The sequence below is a fragment of the Harpia harpyja genome, chromosome 8 (genome assembly GCF_026419915.1).
Source record: "Harpia harpyja isolate bHarHar1 chromosome 8, bHarHar1 primary haplotype, whole genome shotgun sequence".
NCBI classification, from domain to species: domain Eukaryota; kingdom Metazoa; phylum Chordata; class Aves; order Accipitriformes; family Accipitridae; genus Harpia; species Harpia harpyja.
Window position 1 is genome coordinate 39,360,707 of NC_068947.1, and position 18,482 is coordinate 39,379,188.

The window sequence follows — 18,482 nt, forward strand, 5'->3', positions numbered from 1 at the left end:
AGGCACTTTAATGAAGGTGCTGAATAACCAAGAAATAGTGAACAAAACTATGGCAATTAAAATAAACAGGAGGTTTTGGTAAGTCGAGGGGTGGGAGGAAATAAAACAATTCATCAAAGCCAAAAGAGAAGACAATATATCTAATTACAACCAGTAACAAGAGTTCCATATTATCAACTTATCTACTTCACATATCCATTTATGCCTTTTAACTTAATGCAGCCCAAATCTCATTTTTGGATGTAGGCTCCCTGTTTACTGGCTCTACTGATAAATTAGATAGGTGGAAGAACGTTCTATATGGCTGCTTTGCAATTAAGCGAAAGGACATTTCAACTTGCTTTTTTTTTTATTCCCTTAAAAAATGGAGAGGATAATATAAAAATTTTCATTTCCACCAAATTCATTATCTTTGAATTCAGGACATACTTCATCATCATGACAGATTAATAACGGTGGTCCAGTCATCAGGATCTATTATTCCTCTAGTCAGTGTGCTGAGGTAATTGCCATTATAAAGACTTTCCCAGCCACATATGTCATCAGTTTGACTGGAGAGATTCATAACCCTGATGAGCAACACAGTAAAGTTATCAGAAGGCAAAGATTCTTGCAATACCCTTAAAATGTATTTGACAAGGATGTGAAAATTGCATTTCTGAACCTGTTAACTATATATAACTACATATAAAGATGCCTACCAGAAGGACAAATACAGACTTAATCACCAGTGGATCTGCATGATAAAAACACTGCGAGGGGCGGGAAGGCAAACCTTTCTAGACGATAAGGTATGCCAGAGTGAACAAACTGAAACACCGCATGCGCATTCCTACTTTTTCTCCCCAAATATGTGTATGAAAGCACATCAATAACCCTTGAACTCCAAGTACAACTTAGGTACTGGGCAAAACTGGGCCTGATTCTTCCTTCTTTCCCTTCCTTAACCTGGCCACCTCCTCCCCAAATCCATCCTGTAGCCCTGTCTGTTCTTCAGCTATATTTTCAGTCTTACATTGCTTCTAAGTGTGAACAGAGAAGGCACAGTGCCACATCAGTTTGCCTAAGTTATTGCAGCCTTATTATTAGAGCAACTCCATTTCTACAGATTATCTTTTATTGAAGCCTGGCCAGCAGCTTGTGATCCCGGCTCCAAACACATGGTTTCAGCATCAGTAACAGTTCAGATAAAGGTGACACAGCAGCATTTATGACACAGGAATGGCCAGAAACATGGGCAAACCTCACCGAGGCTCTTCAGATTTATATGTATGTGTAAGAGCATTTAGGGCCATTTCTAAACATAGTCAATAATTTGAAGCTACAGTTTAACAAGCTAATGCTTTCCCATCTACTGATTTGCTTTACCTTTACTGCAGTCTCTTAGCTGTTTTAACCTAAATTTTCCAACCTTCAATGAAGAAAAAGTCCGATGGGGATGTGCTAGGCTGTGCTACTTTATCGCTTCAGAAGGATCATCTTTTAAAATCTTTTTTTGAATGTAGGGGACACACTAAGTCACTGGAGTGCTTTCAGTCCACATATTCCCTTAACTGTAAAAGAATAAGCATAATCTCCCTCTCTTGACAAAAACTTCAAGGAAATAGATCTTTCATCTCAATCAAAAGAACAACAGGACATACCCCTATACATATACACAAACACGTAGGACAACAACAAGAACTTAGTATATGAACAAAGTTTGTTGTGGAACACTCAAGAAGTCAGGCCAACAATTTCCAAGGTTATCTTTGTCATGAAGACATCCTTATTTATTTGAAACCAGCATGCATTTCAGTTGCCAGTATAATCAACGACATTTATTGGCAAGCACATTTAGTGGCAGGTTTTGAAGTCAAGCCCGATAGGATATAAGATACAAAACCAGGGTTCAATTGCTTAGATTCCACTCTTTAGGGAGACTGATGTTTAAACAAAACAAAACAAAAAAAATCCATTAACATCAAACTTAAGTATTTTCTGCTTACTTCTTTGCAAGTTTGATCTTTGAGAATATTTGCAGATTTGCAATTCCATTGCTTCTCTCCGCCTCCCTACCCCCCCTAGGAATATGGCTATTTCAAGACCGATGCACCCAAAACATTGAAAAGTAGCTGTCAATTTTTAATGGATACACAAATTCAAGATGAAACCCAGTATGGTTCTTATGCTCCTGTGTTTAACTTACTTTCAAACCATAGGAGAATCATCATATGAAAAAATCGGTAACTGCCCTTTCCAGAAATTGTACTGTGTTCTGAAGGAGTAACTGGATGACTGGATGCATGTTTTAGAGCTTTTCAGTAATTACTTGCATTCTCTTAGATACAAGAAAGTCTTGCCACCTCACATCATAAGCATTAATGCTGCCCTTAGAACTTGCTTTTAATCAGAGGCTTGTCAAGCCATGCTAAATTAATATGGGTCAACAGATGTGTTAGGCTATACTAAAACAGATTTTCAGGTCACTTGTCTGAAGCATTGTTTAGCACTCCTGGTTCCTTTCACATGCCCCAGATTGAACTTTCCCTGCAGCAGTCTCGGTGGTGCCAAGCAGCTCTGAAACATTCCTAAAGAATGTTACCTTGAAGAAATTGCCTGACTTCTGCTGTGGGGAGATACACAGCAAGTTAGGCAATGAAGGGGAATTACTGTAACAAAATTAATATATGTTGCATTCCCCCCTCCCCAAAGTAATGTTTTCCAATAAATTGCTTTCAAGCTTACCTGATCACAAGTCTCAGTACATTACCGTAACTTCTAATGACTGCCAGGCTTTTTGGATTCTCTTGATGTGAATCAACAAACACTAAATTCAGATACTAAGGCATTAAGGGGAAAAAAAACCCAACCCGAAACAGTAAGGGAAATCCACGCTAGGGTAGCATTTCAACATTCTTTCTCATGATTGATCTCTGTAGCATTTCAAGTTTTGTTTTTCAGCTAATCCTCCTGCAGACAACCAGACTTAAGCCTGTGGAAGACAATGTTCAGAGTGTTCAACTCCATGACTTATATTATGCAAAAACCTATTTAGGGACTTTAAATATGCATAAGGGAGCAGAGATACCACAGCAGTATCATTTGAAGCTCTTCAAATGTAACAAAATCATTTGCATATTGACAGGTTACTGGATTGATCCTTTGCAGTTACTACAAATGCATCCTTTTGGATACTATAGAGAAATACTGCATTTGCTTACTAAAATAAATAAATAAATAAATCTTTACAATTGGGGTTTAAGAAAAAATGTACCTATCAAACACTACTATTTCAGAAGACTGCCCTGAAACCTCTGAAAACAGCCAGGAGATACAGCTGTACTGTGTAATGTTTACGCTTGAACAGCCCTTTGAAAGACACACATTTGATTTAACCAGAAGACCCCAAGTAAAAATCCCATAACATCCTGAGCATTTTACTTTTTACTGAAATTTTCCATTCTTGATCATAGTCCAAGGAAAACATTCATGTAGATTTTGAGGAAAATACTTTCTTCCCTATAACTAAAAATAGTTGACCTTAGATATTTTCTAAAACATACACAATAGAAACTTTCCTTAATTATATGTCCAGGAGAGCTTGCACAACAGCTAGGGTAGAAAACAGAACTAAATCCACTTTCTATTAATTAAGAAACAGTACTGAATTGTATCCCACTATGGTGCACAAAGTATATTTGCATAAATTTTTTGAAGACTGCAAATGACAATGTAACAATAGATGACAGTAATCCAAAAAAGTTTAGAAAATCTTCAAGTTGCAACATTAGTGATATGGATCCACCTCTATGAAAACTCAGACATTAAAAAAATAAATGTATTTTCATGCTAAATTATTAGAATTCTTTAATTATTAGAGTTCTGCTGTTCTGTTTTGCTGTAGAGTTAACTGCTTCAGTTACTATCAGTTTACCTCCCCAGGCAAGGGAAGGCAAGGAAAATGGAGAAAGTTTTTTCAGCATGGCTAAACTAAAAGCCTAAAGTAACTTATTCATGCCAGAACTCTGATTCATTAGTCTATCTCATAACCTCAAAAGCTGAAGTGTGTGTTTCCTTCCGAGAATCCAAAAATGGAGCATCACATTCACTGTTTTTTCCAAAAAAATTGAAAAGTTGATTAATTTTCATCAAGTAAGGAATTACAATAATGTAAGAATTTGAGTTACTCCTCTTTTCCTCCCCAAAATAAAAGTCCTCTCCACATGCCCTATTCCTCATTGTTCTAAGTTCTGGACCCTACACCACAAATCTACCACAAAAACGGGCTTGCGCTACAAATCACTGTATGTGGAAAAAAACCCACTATAGTGAAGAAGCTGAGGGAAGACTGTTAACCATACCCATGCGAAGATAAATTAAAAACTTCAGGTTATGATTAAGTCCTACAGAAACTGGATTAAATGGTGGATTGCACTGATGCCACCTATCTTGTACATTTGTTCAGAATACCTACCACTTCCAATTCATTGCTACTTTTACTTTACTTTTGTGCAGAGGGAAGTAGCTCTAGTCTCCAAAACTACTTTTCATGTATACATATAACTGCTAACATTGATTGTTGTTACACTTTGATTACAGTGAAACAAGATATTGGAATTAACTCCCTGTGTTGCAAGAGGGGAAAAAAACCTGAAAAAACCCCCTGAACACAAAAACCATGAGAGACCGCCTCCAAGAGCTTAAACTGAGAGCTAAGGAACTACAGCTAGCTGGAGAAAACAATGGTGCAACTGTACAAGAAGAGGAGCAGGAGGACTTCGAACAGCAGGCCATTATTTATGAAAAAGAGCCCATAACTGAAAGGCACTTGCATGAAATCCAGAAGCTTCAGAATGAAATTAATAATTTGGTGGAAGAAGTTCATAAATTCAGTCAACAACAAAAAAGCCTACTATCTTCAATGAGAAGATTCAGTGTTCTTAAAAAGGAATCTAACATAGCAAGAGAAATAAAAATTCAAGCAGAGCACATACGAAAATGTTTGGATGAACTGTCAAAAACAGTGAAAAAGGCTGAAAATGAACATGGGCCATCACGTGCCACAGTAAGAATTTTAGCTTCCCAGCACGCTTTCTTATCCCAGCGTTACCTAAATGCTATGCTGTCATACAATGATGCTATAACTGCTAAGCAAGAGAAATGCAGAAGATTTATTGTTCGTCAGCTTGAAGTAGCTGGTAAAGAAGTATCTGAGGAAGAAGTCAATGACATGCTCCAACAAGGAAAATGGGAGATTTTCAATGAAAATCTACTCACTGAAGTAAAAATTACCAAAGCTCAGCTTTCGGAGATTGAACAGAGACACAAAGAACTAGTCAATCTGGAGAACCAGGTCAAAGACTTAAAGGAACTTTTTATCCAGATATCAGTTCTGGTGGAAGAGCAAGGGGAGATGATCAACAACATTGAAATCAGTATGAACAACACTCAAGAATACACTCAAGTATCTAAAGAAAAATTTGGGCTTGCAGTCAAGTATCAAAGAAGAAACCTTTGCAAAGCAGTGTGCTGCTGGTGTTGTCCATGCTGCAAATGACAAAAGAAATAAACTTTGAAATACCAATGGTTCCTATTTAGTAAACTATTCTTGTAAAGCAGTTTCAGGATCCCTCGATTGCTTCATTTTTCTTCCCATTTCCCCCTCCACAGAGCTCTCAGGAAAAACTGCATCTGTTTTTCCAAAGAGTTAGAAGAATGAAAAGAATTCTATGTTTTCACAGAAACACATGAACTAGGGGAAAGGATCAAAGGACACAAGAGACACTTTTTTGTTCTTCCACTCAAACTAAAACAATGTGGCAACAAACTACCTGTACTTTTGGGAAGCATTGAAAATATTGTTAATCTCAATGACAGGATTCAGAAGAACGGTTTAGTTACCTTTTACAAAATAACGATTAGTGGTTTTAATTGCCTTGTGGTTTTTTAGCGCTTATATTTACTTGGTTCAAATTCTAAGGTTTTTTTTCCAGGAATCTGAAATTCTACAAAAACCCCCTAAAATGTACACATAAAGCAGACTTCGTTAGTAACAATCCAGAACGTGATGCCTAAACCAAATGAGAAGTCAGAAAACAGTATTAGGAGTGTTTCAATACTACCTCTATAGGAAAAGTTACTTACAAGCTTACTTACCTACTTAACACCATCAAATATTGCTCATGTTATAGTAGGACAGAGTGTACTGTCTTATGGAATGCAAAACAGACATTGGGTTATTTATTTTAATAACACCATGCTGTATTTCTTACAGATGGGTGTTGAGCTGGTATTTTCTGAACACATTAAAGATCACTAGCAGCAGAAGACCACATCACCAAACTTGCAGGGACATGTTAGCAGCCTGCTCAGAAGCCAAGCATTAATAAACTGACATAGAGGTATTTACATTATTCAACTACTTAGGCAGACCCCTACGAGGTAAGGATAGGGGAATATGACACTTTATTACACAGTGGTAAGACACATTCTTACTTTTGCCTAGCCTATCTAAATATGCAGTTGCCTCTGCAGTCTCACTTTCCCTAGTATAAAAATGAAGGAAAAAATATAATTAAAAAAATAGAACTCCATCCTTATAAAAATAAACATAATCTAGAACCAGAGAATGATTTAGGTCACAAGGAACTTCTGGGGGACATGCAGAGCAACCTCTTGCTCAAACTCTTGATCAAATCAAGACAGGAATTTCCCTGGTTGCAGCTCTTGTCCACCACTTCTCATCCTACCACCACACCTCTGAGAGGAGCCTTGTTCTGTTATCTTCACACCTTACTAGTAGGCAGTAGGAAGATCTCTCCCTTAGTTTCTTCATCTTAAGTCCAAACAAATGCAGCTCTCTGACTCTCCTCATATGTCACACACTCCAATACCCAAGCAGCATGGACTCACTATAGTATAATCAACATTTGTCTTCACGGTCTTCTTGTATTGGGAAGTCCAGAACCAGCCATGTTATAGGACATGCATTTATTTGTACTACTACAGGAGCAGCCAGAAGAACTAGTTGAGGGTTTCCAGAACTCTAAAGGGTTCCATGAAATTCTGCTAATTGTAGAAGCCTAGGATCCTCATGTAGGTATGCAAAACAGATGCCTGAAGTAGTAAATATGAATACCTCCCCTGAGTACCTTAAACAGAGCAGCTAGCCATTGACTCAACCTGTCCCTGAAGATACCTTAGATGTTCTTTATGAAACAGCTGAATTAGCAAGACAGGAAGTATACCACTGTTTTATTTTGCAGCAGCAGTTATTTCTGCAGTGAAGAGAAGCAAGCAGAAGCAGAGTGCTTTTGCTTTCCATGGTCCCAATGGTTGGTTTCTGCCCTGTACCTAACCCCTTTTGGAACTGACTGAGAAATCATGCTCTAGTGCAGTTTAACAGAAAATAACAACGCAACTGAGACAAAAGAGTTATTTCCAAAAAGAAAAACAATGCACAAACCCCACTAAAAACCAAACACCAAACCAGGAATGTTATTTCTGAACTCCGTTATGCTGTGCAAAGACACAATCAATACCACTATACCTGGATACAGTCAAAGAAGTCAGAGCAAATTGCACTGCAATTCTGCAAGACACTAAGTGAGCTAGATGTCTTTAATTGCATCTAGTGGGGGTGGGAATCAATCTACTATCAAAAGGCTCTATTGAATTATTTTCATACTGCGATATCTATAAATAGTTGGGATTCCTTCCATCCCAGCTGAAAATTGCAACTGAAATTAACTGTTATCAAAGTACAATCAGAGGACTGAACCTTAAAATGAAAAATACTATTTACAAAGTAGCGACAAAAAATAAAATTAGATAATGACACCACTGATACTATCCCATTAAATAATCTACCCTAACTGTTACCTATATGGAAGCTACCTTTACGTGCCAAGGGAGGAGTAGAAATTAGCCAATAAGCAATACAGAGAAAAAAGTTGCTGTGGCCAACATGCTCTTTCGTGTATATATGTATGTATATAAACATATATAATACACACATTAATATGCATATATACATGCACTACCCAGAAACACCACACCATCTACTTTTCCTGGTTTTACTTTTGGAAAAAACAAAGGTACATAACAGGTAGCCCTTTCCTTCTCTCCTGGGTCCTTAAAAAGAAATGCATTATGGTACTTCTATGAAGGATTATTGCAGCCAGCATTGACAGAAGAGAAAACCAAAATACAACAAACATCACCTATTTACACAGCATCCCCCATGCAGGAGTGTTCATACAAGCATCGCTTATCTGAGAGAGAAATGTGTTCCCGGGCTAGCCCTTCCTCTTCACACAACAGATACGTTTCTTTGAAATAAACATGGTCTTGTTAAACAAGAGCTGTACTTTAAATCCTGGAAGAAAACTCGAGTTTCACTACTACTAAAGGAAGACAGCTGCCTATCCACACATTGTAAATAATTCAAGTAGTTTTCAGCTGTATATTGATTACAAAATGGCAAAACAGAAACATACATAACATGTTGCAGAACTGAGAAGAGAGGAGACCAGAAAGACTTGTGGAAAGGTTTTTCTTAATACGAGGTGCTATTAACTGATAGTAAAAATATTAAGTACAAATTACATTGACATAATGAGAAATTGATATTAAGCATTCAAAATTATTAAAAGCAGAAATTTTACAGTAATCATTAAAATAACTTTCCAGTGTTTTTTTTGTTACATAGTTATGCAGAAGAGCAAACAAATTAAAGCAGAGCTGCTAGTGTTCTAGTAAGAAATGTGAAATATTAATAGCTATAATCCCTCATCACCAAAATAGCAGGTAGAAAGTAGCTTTCTACTAAAAAAAATACCTGCCCAGCAATCTCTCTGGTATAAAAATATCAGCCATAGCACACGGAATTGTATTTCCTCTTGCACGTGTTTCATGTCAAAGAAAAAAAAAAAACAAACCCACAACAAACAAAAAACCAACAAAACCCACCAACCAGCAAACACAAAAAAAACCCCAAACAAAACCAGTATTTGCCTCTTTTTTTCCAGCATAATATGAAGTCTAAGTGTTCCTTTCTGATAAAAAGAAGGACAAAAAAAATTCTAAGAGAAAAAAATTTAAACTTGCATACCTATATAAGTCTTGAGGATATTGACAGAATAATTGACCCATGAACATAAGAACTGCAAGAACTCTTGCTTTCTACAATTCAATTTCCCCACACATAACAGACTGATTAACTACTTAAGCACTTAGATGCTTAAACAAGGCCTACATGAGCAAAGCAAACATAAATTAAGTAGTAACACTAAACAGTAAAAAAAATGCCAAATAAAAAGTTTAATGTCTTCAAGTATTTCATACTAAGAGTCAGTAACAGCCAATACCATCAGCACTTCAGGAAAACTGTCTTAAACAATACTGTGATACCTCCATGGCCAGTGATAGATAATAAGATGCCACAGTACCAATTCAATTTGAAGCAAGTATCACACTGAACAATATCAGAACTCTTATATTCCCATATTATTGTAACATAGAATGTCTTGGACCAATCTTATGCCCACATTGCACAATTCAGCCTATTCTCTTTCCAGGCTATTGGGCCTCCACTTCTCCCTGAACAGTGCTGAGGCTCGCTATCCATTCCTTTATCAGGGAGGATGAGGAGCAAGAGCTGTCTTCCCCTTTTCTTCTGTCAGCAGTGTGTCTTCTCACCCTTAGCAAGAAGCAGAGTTGCCACATGCATAGGCATACTATGGGATTAGGGCATACTATAACGCAACTGACTGGGATGGAAGAAAAGATGGCAAAAGGAAGAGTGGGCCAATGACTCCAACTCCACTTTGCTCTGTAACGAAGACTGCATCTCAAACCCTTTAGTAATAGATCCTGTTCTTCATTGTGAAATGAGATCCATCTACCCATGATAATTCTCAGCGGTATCTTGCTAGCACTACTCAGTATAAGGTTGATTATGAACAAAAGATATCTAAGATGACACGCAGTGACATGAATTGACATTAATTCCCAATGCTTTTCAGAAAGGACTGTTGCTTGTTTTGGCACATGTAAAACAAAATAGGAAAAATATTCAGGGGAAATGTTCTGTTACTTAAAGAAATAATAAAAATAGTATATTTACTGGGAAAAGCTAGCGTTTAAAAAACCCCAGATTTTTAACTTTTTTACTTAAAGTTACTTTTTCCAGAATGAAACACATACATTTTTCAAGGACTTACTCTTCCACTGGAAAGATTCTAAAGTATTTGTTGTGGATACAATTTTCCACATACTTCATGAAAGAATGGAGGGCCTCCTTTGCACACCTCCCTATACATTATGATTAAAACACTTCTAGTGCACACATCACAGTCCTAGCTGGACAGCATATCCAAAATTGTTCTCCCATCTCTCCTCCCCGGCTTCTTCCAAATACACACATTAACTTAGTTGCTTACCTGGGTGATAAATTATAACTACACTGTCTTTGTGGCCAGTGCCAGAGAGCAAGCTCTGACCCCTGGAAAAAGTGGTGTGGATCAGCACCCACTTACGCTGTTTGGAGCAAAGAGCTTTTGGAGATCCTCTTCTGGAGAGGACTGGTCACATCTACACTACAGGACTTGACCCCAATCTCTTGTGGGCTGCATGTGACATCCCTCTGGCCTTAGGACTTACATGTATAAAATTATTTTATTTTTAATTCAACAAATCCAAAATTATGATCAGTGCAATGCATCTCATGAAAATTGTTCATGCTGGTATCATATGCTTAAAGTTTTGGGACATAGCATGGGGGCATGCAGTGTGCAAGACCTGCTGAGGCAGTGTAGGAGACCTGTCCCGATTAGTAGGAGGTGAAGTTGGTATGGTCTACACCCTTACTATCTGACCAAACTAGAGTGTTATACAGACATGTCCTCTCAGTAAAAGGGAGGACACGCAACTGTTTCTCTCCAAGATGTAGGTCAATCAGCTACCACATACACAGTACGGCTTATTGCGGTGACAGCACCCAAAGAACAACAAAAAAAGGGGGGGAGGGGAGAGTGTGAATGACTAAATCTCTTGGTGTAGACAAACCACATAATTACTGTGCTGTTCAAAATGGAGGGGGGGGAAGAAAGTTTAATTTGTCTACTTTCATTAAGGACTGTGTGTCAAAGACTCCCAAGCCTTTTCTGGTGACCATTAAGTGTATTGCTGCTGAAGTTTGCTCCTATTCTTGGGGTTTTTTGTGTGTGTTCTTTTTTGTTTTGTTTGGGGTTTTTTAGGGGTGGGGTTTTTGTGGATTTTGTTGGTTTGGGGTTGGTGTGGTTTTGGGGGGGTTTTGTTGTTTTGTTTTGGGGTTTTTATTTGTTTGTTTGGGGTTTAGGGGTTTTGGGGGGGTTTTGTTTGTTTGGTTGGTTGGTTGGTTTTTTTTTTTAAACTCTCAACTCTACAACAGCAAATGAAAAAATCTTGAAACGGAATGAATCTACAGAGCATTGAACAAAGATATAGAGCAGCGGACAAGCCTGCCGTCACATAGCAGCAAGCAACTGGAGAATACTTTTATTTAAATGTTACTATCATAGATGTTTTTACTGTTAATGAAGCAGACCCCATAGTTAAACACAACATTATCTTTTTACAGGAAGAAACATAGTTATGTAAATTAGGATACGTTATTTTCTTTTTTAAATCTCTAAAGATAAAAGATATATTTAGATAAAGGAACTTCATGATTCAGCATATATTTTACCCATTATATCACATCGAAATCTGCTTACCTGACTAGAAAAAGTTTTTTCCCACTACTTTTTTAGACCATTTTTGCAAGGACAGTTAGCTCCTACAACAACCGTACTGCTGACCTATATCAAATTCATATGGGTAGAAGAGAGAGACCAAAACTAGTTTTATTTCATTCACTTCACCTATTCTCAAAGGCAACTGACAGCTGAGTACTTCACTTGTTGCACCACAACCAGACACAGCATGTGCTTACCCAGCCAGAGAAGAAATGCTGAGTGGACAAAGGGAAGAGGAGAAAGAGGGTAAGACTTCAGGAACTAGTGAGAGAGGTCAGAGTATGTAAGAAAAGGTGAGTATATTAGGCAATGTGTTTATTCATTAGTACAGAGCTATACAACTTGTATTTTATTTCCTCTTAGAATTATTATTGAGCAACCAATCTTCTAAAAGCATTCAACAGCAGCACTCTTCTTAATCCAAACCTTAACATTCTAAACACCAGCAACTCTACAAGTAAAACAGGATGAAAATTCTAGTAAGCATTAACTTACCTAACAGTGAATGCAATTTCTGTTTCAAGTTTTTCTTTTATATATGCTGAGGTAGTCCAGATTAGGAAGAGAACTCTGACAGATCAGAATTCTTGTCCAGAGGCAAATTCCCACCTCCTTACCATTGCTACCACTCCAGCCAGTATCACTCCTTTCCAAGGTTTATTAACTAATAAGGAAAATATTACAGAGCACAGCTACAAACATGATATTGATAACCTGATAACTGGAATCTCCTTTACAAATACACAAATTTAATTGTCTGGTGAGCAATGGTTTATTTCAAAGGTCCATCTACCAGTCATGAAGATTTTATTTTTCCCCGATCCAACTGGCAAAATTAGTTTTGTCCAGATAGATGAAAGCCCATAAATGCAAAAGAAAAAGGTCATTCTGTCTTTTTGATTATTATCTACCAGAAGTACACACACACACAAAAAAAAGGAAAAATAGGAAAAAAAAAAAAAAGGCATAATCAGCAGGTTATTTCAAAGACAAGATGGTTGAAAATTCGGTACATTGGTTCAATCTATGCTTAAAAAGAAATGTGAATATCCAGTATAAACATTTCAATTGTTTCATTGTGATCAAGTCACCAATACCTCTTTCATCATTCTTCAGCACACACACACTTTGAAGTTATAGCTCACTCCTTTTCATTCCCTTAGCATTTAGGTTCTTTTATTAGTTTTTAAGATGGTAATCGGTAACTAATAAAACATTAATGAATAAGCTCTTTGTATTTAAGCATACAAATAACATAGCAGAGAACTCTGTGCACCTACAGACAGCAGAGAATAAACAAATTACAACTGTTTTTCTGCTTCTCCTTGTTTATTTCAAGTGCTGGAAGAAAGCAGTAGTCCAGACCAGAGACAGACTTGTGGAGTGTGGAAATCAAAGAGAAGCAGTCTCTCTCCTCTGGCATGAAATTATAACAGTATTCTATGAAAAGAGAAATAGATTGTGCTCTGCACTGCAAGAGCATGAGAGAGAAGGGAATTACTTAAAGAAAACTTCAACTTTCCTAGATTTAATACTTACAGGTCACTGTACTGTTTTCAGTAAATACTGGCCTTCACGCATACATGCACAGACTAAAATGCACTAATTAGAAGCTTACCAAGATATTAGGGAACTTATTGCTACATGGATACCAAGTATCTCATTATTAAAAAACAAAACAAAAGCTGAATATCCTTAGAAGCAGGAAATATTAAAAGAGGCTAACTTTCACCACAAATTTGGAAATCAGCTGTTTCCTTTGCTCTTGATACATTTTCATTTTTTGTTTTAGTGACTTACGGGGAAAAAAGTTTATGCCACAGAACTTCTTTTTGGCAAGTATGAGTGATGGAGATTTGCATCTCCAACCAAAGGCATCTTCAGGGAAGGGAAGGTGCATGGGACCAGTTTAATCTCATTTGCTAAGTATTCCATTTCTATACCACAAACACTAGTGCTTACTGACCAAGCCTTCCTGCTTCACAACTTGCAGGCTTCACAATGTAAGAAGTGCTTCAAATACTGGAACAAATTTTAGGGTTTACGTGATTTGAACATGCCAAGGGTAGCATAGCTATGCCATGAACACACACACCAAACAGAAAAGACAGACAATACAGGAAACAATTCATAACTCAAGATGCAGGCTCATATAGAGAGTATAAAACAAAACTACTGGATCCCTCCACAGAACTGGGACACTGCAAGAGCAAATTCTCTTCAAAGGCCTGAGGCTTAATCAATTAGAATGCAGTAACATCAATAAACTTAGTTTAGTCACCATTAGACTCAGTTAATACACTCTGCCTTCCGATTAGCTACTGACATGGGTTGAAAAGCAGGATCAAGTCCCAGAGAAGTGAGCGGGCTCTCTACAGGTACAGCCAGCCAACCAAATAAACTCTATTACAGGATTAGGGCATAGAGATTTCTATGAAAAAACCCCTAAAATGTATTTATTTAGAAACACTGCACAGTTGTCAACTGTCACAGTTGCATTTTCAGAAGAGATTTTGGTTAAATGAGCTGCATTAAGTTGGTTTTATTGCCTTCCTTGTAGTAATAACATTCAGATAACAGTGGAAGTTAAAATCTAACCTATTTTTCAACATATACGCTATTAGCTTGCTGAAATACACTCCACTTGAGCAAAACAATTAGCCAGTTTCACCCTCAAACCACCAGAGCATCACTGCTTCCTAGAAGAGGCCACTCCTCTTAGCTTTACAGATTCTTCATATCACAGAAAAGTTGTGTAATTACTGCATTATGGAGGTCTTATGCCCACCAGCCCTAAAGATATTGTCCTGATAAACCATTTTAAACTTTCACAGTTTATTTTGTTACTTCAAAAGGGTATTTGTCCCCAAAGACCTTTTGTGTGGCTGAATAAAATATGCTATTTTCGACATTTTACAAAACCTAGTTTTTAAGCAGAGAAGTTCATGAATCTATCTGTTCTGTGAAAGAATGTGTCTAGACCTTTTGAAACTTTTTTTTAAACACATGCACTGCAACAAAAGCATATGCCAAATACTATTAAAGTAAGCCTTCTTTAATGAGATTTTGCTGATTGTGTATCAGCAGCACCACCATGTGTTAAGTGCACAAGACATTTATTGCTGAGATTACTGGTATTGCAGAATATAATCAACCATTTACAATTTAAGTAATTGATGTAGGCCTAACTAGTAACAATATTTTTACACCATGTTGCCATGACAAACTTGCAAAGCCTTTAACCTATCATACCATTTCAAGTAATATTAGAATTTTAAAGAGTTAAAAAACCACACCTTATTATTTTTCCACTGCTAATGAAAGAGAAGAGAAATAAATATCCCTGAGAAGGACTAAATAAGATCTAATGTCAGATGCAGTGAATGGATTCAGTATATCACCATGTGGAAAGACAGAAAGACAGACAGAAGAGGCTTTGTTCACTAGTATGATACTAAGATTGGCATAAATAAATACTTCAGAAATACTGTAAAACTAATTGTAATATTGCTTAGCGCTAAAGTTACAGTAGTATTAGCATACTTTATACTTATGTTGATACTATACATAAATACTTCTTTAGAAGGTGTATTGAAGGTCAAAATTTACAAAACTTGAGATTAGGAGAACATTTATTAACATTACTTACACTAACACGGGTTTTCCTGATATCTTAGGACTGTTTAAAACTTCTATCATGGCTTGCTTTGTTTCTTCCATTCTTGCAATGTCACTGGAATCCACAACAAATATTACACCGTAGGACTCAGCATAGTAATTTCTCCAGATATTTCGAATTCGTTTTCCACCTCCTAAATCAAAGATGGTGACTTCAAAGCGTCCCTGTTTAAGGTCAATCTTGGAAAACCCAACTGTTGGAGCCACATCTTCAGGAGACTCTGTCAGAGTTCAAAGAAGAAAGCCTTCAGTAAAAAGTGTCCTTAGTTATTTAAAGAGGATTTTACACTGTGATTTGGGTAGCATAATTAGTATTTTAAAAACATGGAGCAAACCCTCCCTGTTAAGTGACACCATATTGCTAACCGCGTATTTTTTACATTAAGATTTTCCCTCTCCTCAGGTTATTTCATATTAATACGCAAGTGTCTCAACCAGTTACTTTACATTAATTTAGACAGGAGCACCAAGAAACAGAAAAAAAAAAGAAAAAAAGAGAGAAAAAAGCCCAAAATGCAATTTTTAATATTTAAAATCACAGTTAAATTGCAGTCGTGTTCAGTGTACTGCAGTTTTTACTTTCCTCCTCACCACCAATGCTCCCATCTGAACAGTTATAAAGCATTTGCATGGTATTAATCCAAGTCCGAGAAGGAAAACAAACCAGTTAATGCATTATGACCTGGGAAGGCTTGTGCTCTGCCAAATTTATTCTTTATCCCTCATGGTTGCCAAAACAGCTCCAAAAGTTCAAACCAAGGGCTGAGATGAAACCATCTCTGATAGAAACCATGATGATAGAAACCATGTTCTTCTGAGATGTAAACTACTTGATTCCCTTTATTCAAGATCAGGTTTTGGCCTTTGTTTGTTTGTTTATTTTTATTTTCTGCTTTTTAGTTTGCCATGCAATATGCTAAAAAACTATAGCTTTATATTTAATACCTTTGCTTGCTATCTCCCTCTCCAGAGGGCAAAGAAAGCCTGTACTTGCCTCACACCACTAAGCTGTCTCTTCAGGGGTGAGTTAATTGGATCTCTGCAACTGTTTTGTGTAGCTTGGTAGCACAAGGCAGGAGAAACAGATGTAAAATTCAGCTTGTTGAGAGGAAGAAATGAAGGCATGGTCCAAAGTGCTGAGCTCTGAAGAGCAGTGCAGAAGCTACATCACCAGCCTTCTGCTACCACACTCCCTTTTTTTGAGAGAATCATTCACACACCACAAAGATGGGGATTCAGAACAGACTGCTTCATGGGGATTCAGAACAGACCCCTTCACTGGAACAGTGTAAGCCAAAACTCCAGCTAGAGAATGGTCCGGAACCCCCATTTGTGAAAAACTACAGCTTCAAAACTCAGCGGACTTTATTTTGAAGAACGTTTTGCACTCTGAGCTGTAAGTATGTGCTCTTACAAGAAAGAATAGTGTGAACATGAGGGTTGGTTAAGGGTGAAAGTTATTGATGGTGCTGAATGTAAGGGGATATTGCTGAAACATCTGCTCCTATTGTATGGTGAGGTCTCCAATAATAAACAGTCTTCAATGTAAAAACAGGGTCTGCCATATAAGCTGCAGATCCAATTTGGCAAATACGACTTTGGTGACCATGCTGATTTGCCTGGGTTTAAGAGTCCTAAGAACTGAAACATATTTGGTTTCTGCTAAAACACAGTAGTCATAACTGCATTCTCCTCCTATAGGCTGTATGACTGATGCACAGCCCAAAATACTGGTTTTATCAACCCTGAAGACTAACTGAAGGTTCTAATCTCTGCAAGCCCTGTTAAGGAAAAAAAAAAATTGCTTTCTAAGGTGGTGTGGTTTAACCCCAGCCAGCAACTAAGCATCATGCAGCTGCTCGCTCACTCCTCCCCACCCAGTGGGATGGGGAGGAGAATCAAAAAAAAGAAGTAAACCTTCTGGGTTGAGGTAAGAACGATTTAATAGCTAAAGTAAAATAAAATATAACAGTAGTAGTAGTAGTAGTAGTAGTAGTAATAATAATAATAAAAAATGTAATAATTGTAATGAAAAGGAACATTAAAAAAAAAAAAGAGAAATCAAACCCAAGAAAAGACAAGTGAAGCACAATGCAATTGCTCACCACCTGCTGACCAATGCCCGAGCAGCGATCTGTCCCTCTCAGTCTACTCCCCCCAGTTTATATACTGAGCATGACATTCTGTGGTATGGAATATCCCTTTGGCCAGTTTGGGTCAGCTATCCTGGCCATGCTCCCTCCCCCAGCTTCTTGCACACCTGCTGGCAGAGCATGGGAAACTGAAAAATCCTTAATTTAGGATAAGTGGGAAACTGAAAAATCCTTAATTTAGGATAAGTGCTATCTAGCAACAACTAAACCATTAGTGTGTTATCAACATTCTCACACTAAACCCAAAACACACTGTACCAGCTACTAAGAAGAAAATTAACCCTATCCCAGCCAAAACCAGGACATAAGCACTATTCAAGCCCTGGGAAAGAGTCACAGAAGTCAGAACTATGTTTTCCTGGAGTTTCCATTTAGAAATACCCATCTTTACTCCTAATTTTTCCAGGAAAAAAAGACTTTTAGAAATAACTGTCACATTTAGCTGAAAAAGGCATTAAAGTTGATTTTGAAACAGAACGGAAGGCTAAACAACAAAGCTCTCATGTTTTCAGGGCAAAGATTCAGGAATATAAATGAGACAATATTCATAACTTTATTCAACTTCAGCAAGTCCGTGAACTTACACAACATGTGTAAATTGAAAGTCGAAGTAGAGTCTCCAAGTCTGCCAAAACACTAAGTACACTCTTGTTATTACACAAGATGAAAGTTATTTAGAAAGACAATCCCACAATGGGGTGGGGGGGGTGGGGGTGGGGGGAGAATTTTTGTTTTCATAAGCACAAGTTTCATCTCAAATTGCATCTGGCTTGCATGTGTCATTGGATGGTGCAAAGTACCCTCCAAAATCAAGTGGTCTCTTACTGAAGTAAGTGCCTAGAAAATTGCTGGTGCTTTTCTGGTGATAAATAGTGATATAAAATATGTATCA

The 18,482-nt window shown here is 37.3% G+C and overlaps 2 protein-coding genes across 9 annotated transcripts in view; one reads left to right on the forward strand and one right to left on the reverse strand.

Moving 5' to 3' along the window:
• ARL13B (ADP ribosylation factor like GTPase 13B) overlaps window positions 1-18,482 on the reverse strand; it is a 51,024-nt gene that overhangs the window by 24,320 nt on the left and 8,222 nt on the right. For all 8 annotated transcript variants that reach the window (XM_052794145.1, XM_052794143.1, XM_052794146.1 and 5 more), the window contains exon 4: window positions 15,409-15,658. In XM_052794145.1, coding sequence (XP_052650105.1) covers window positions 15,409-15,658 — 250 coding nt within the window. The remainder of the gene's footprint in view (window positions 1-15,408; window positions 15,659-18,482) is intronic.
• On the forward strand, window positions 4,298-8,920 carry STX19 (syntaxin 19). The gene has a single exon (XM_052794152.1). The coding sequence runs from the start codon at window positions 4,661-4,663 to the stop codon at window positions 5,537-5,539; it is 879 nt and encodes a 292-aa protein (XP_052650112.1). The 5' UTR covers window positions 4,298-4,660; the 3' UTR covers window positions 5,540-8,920.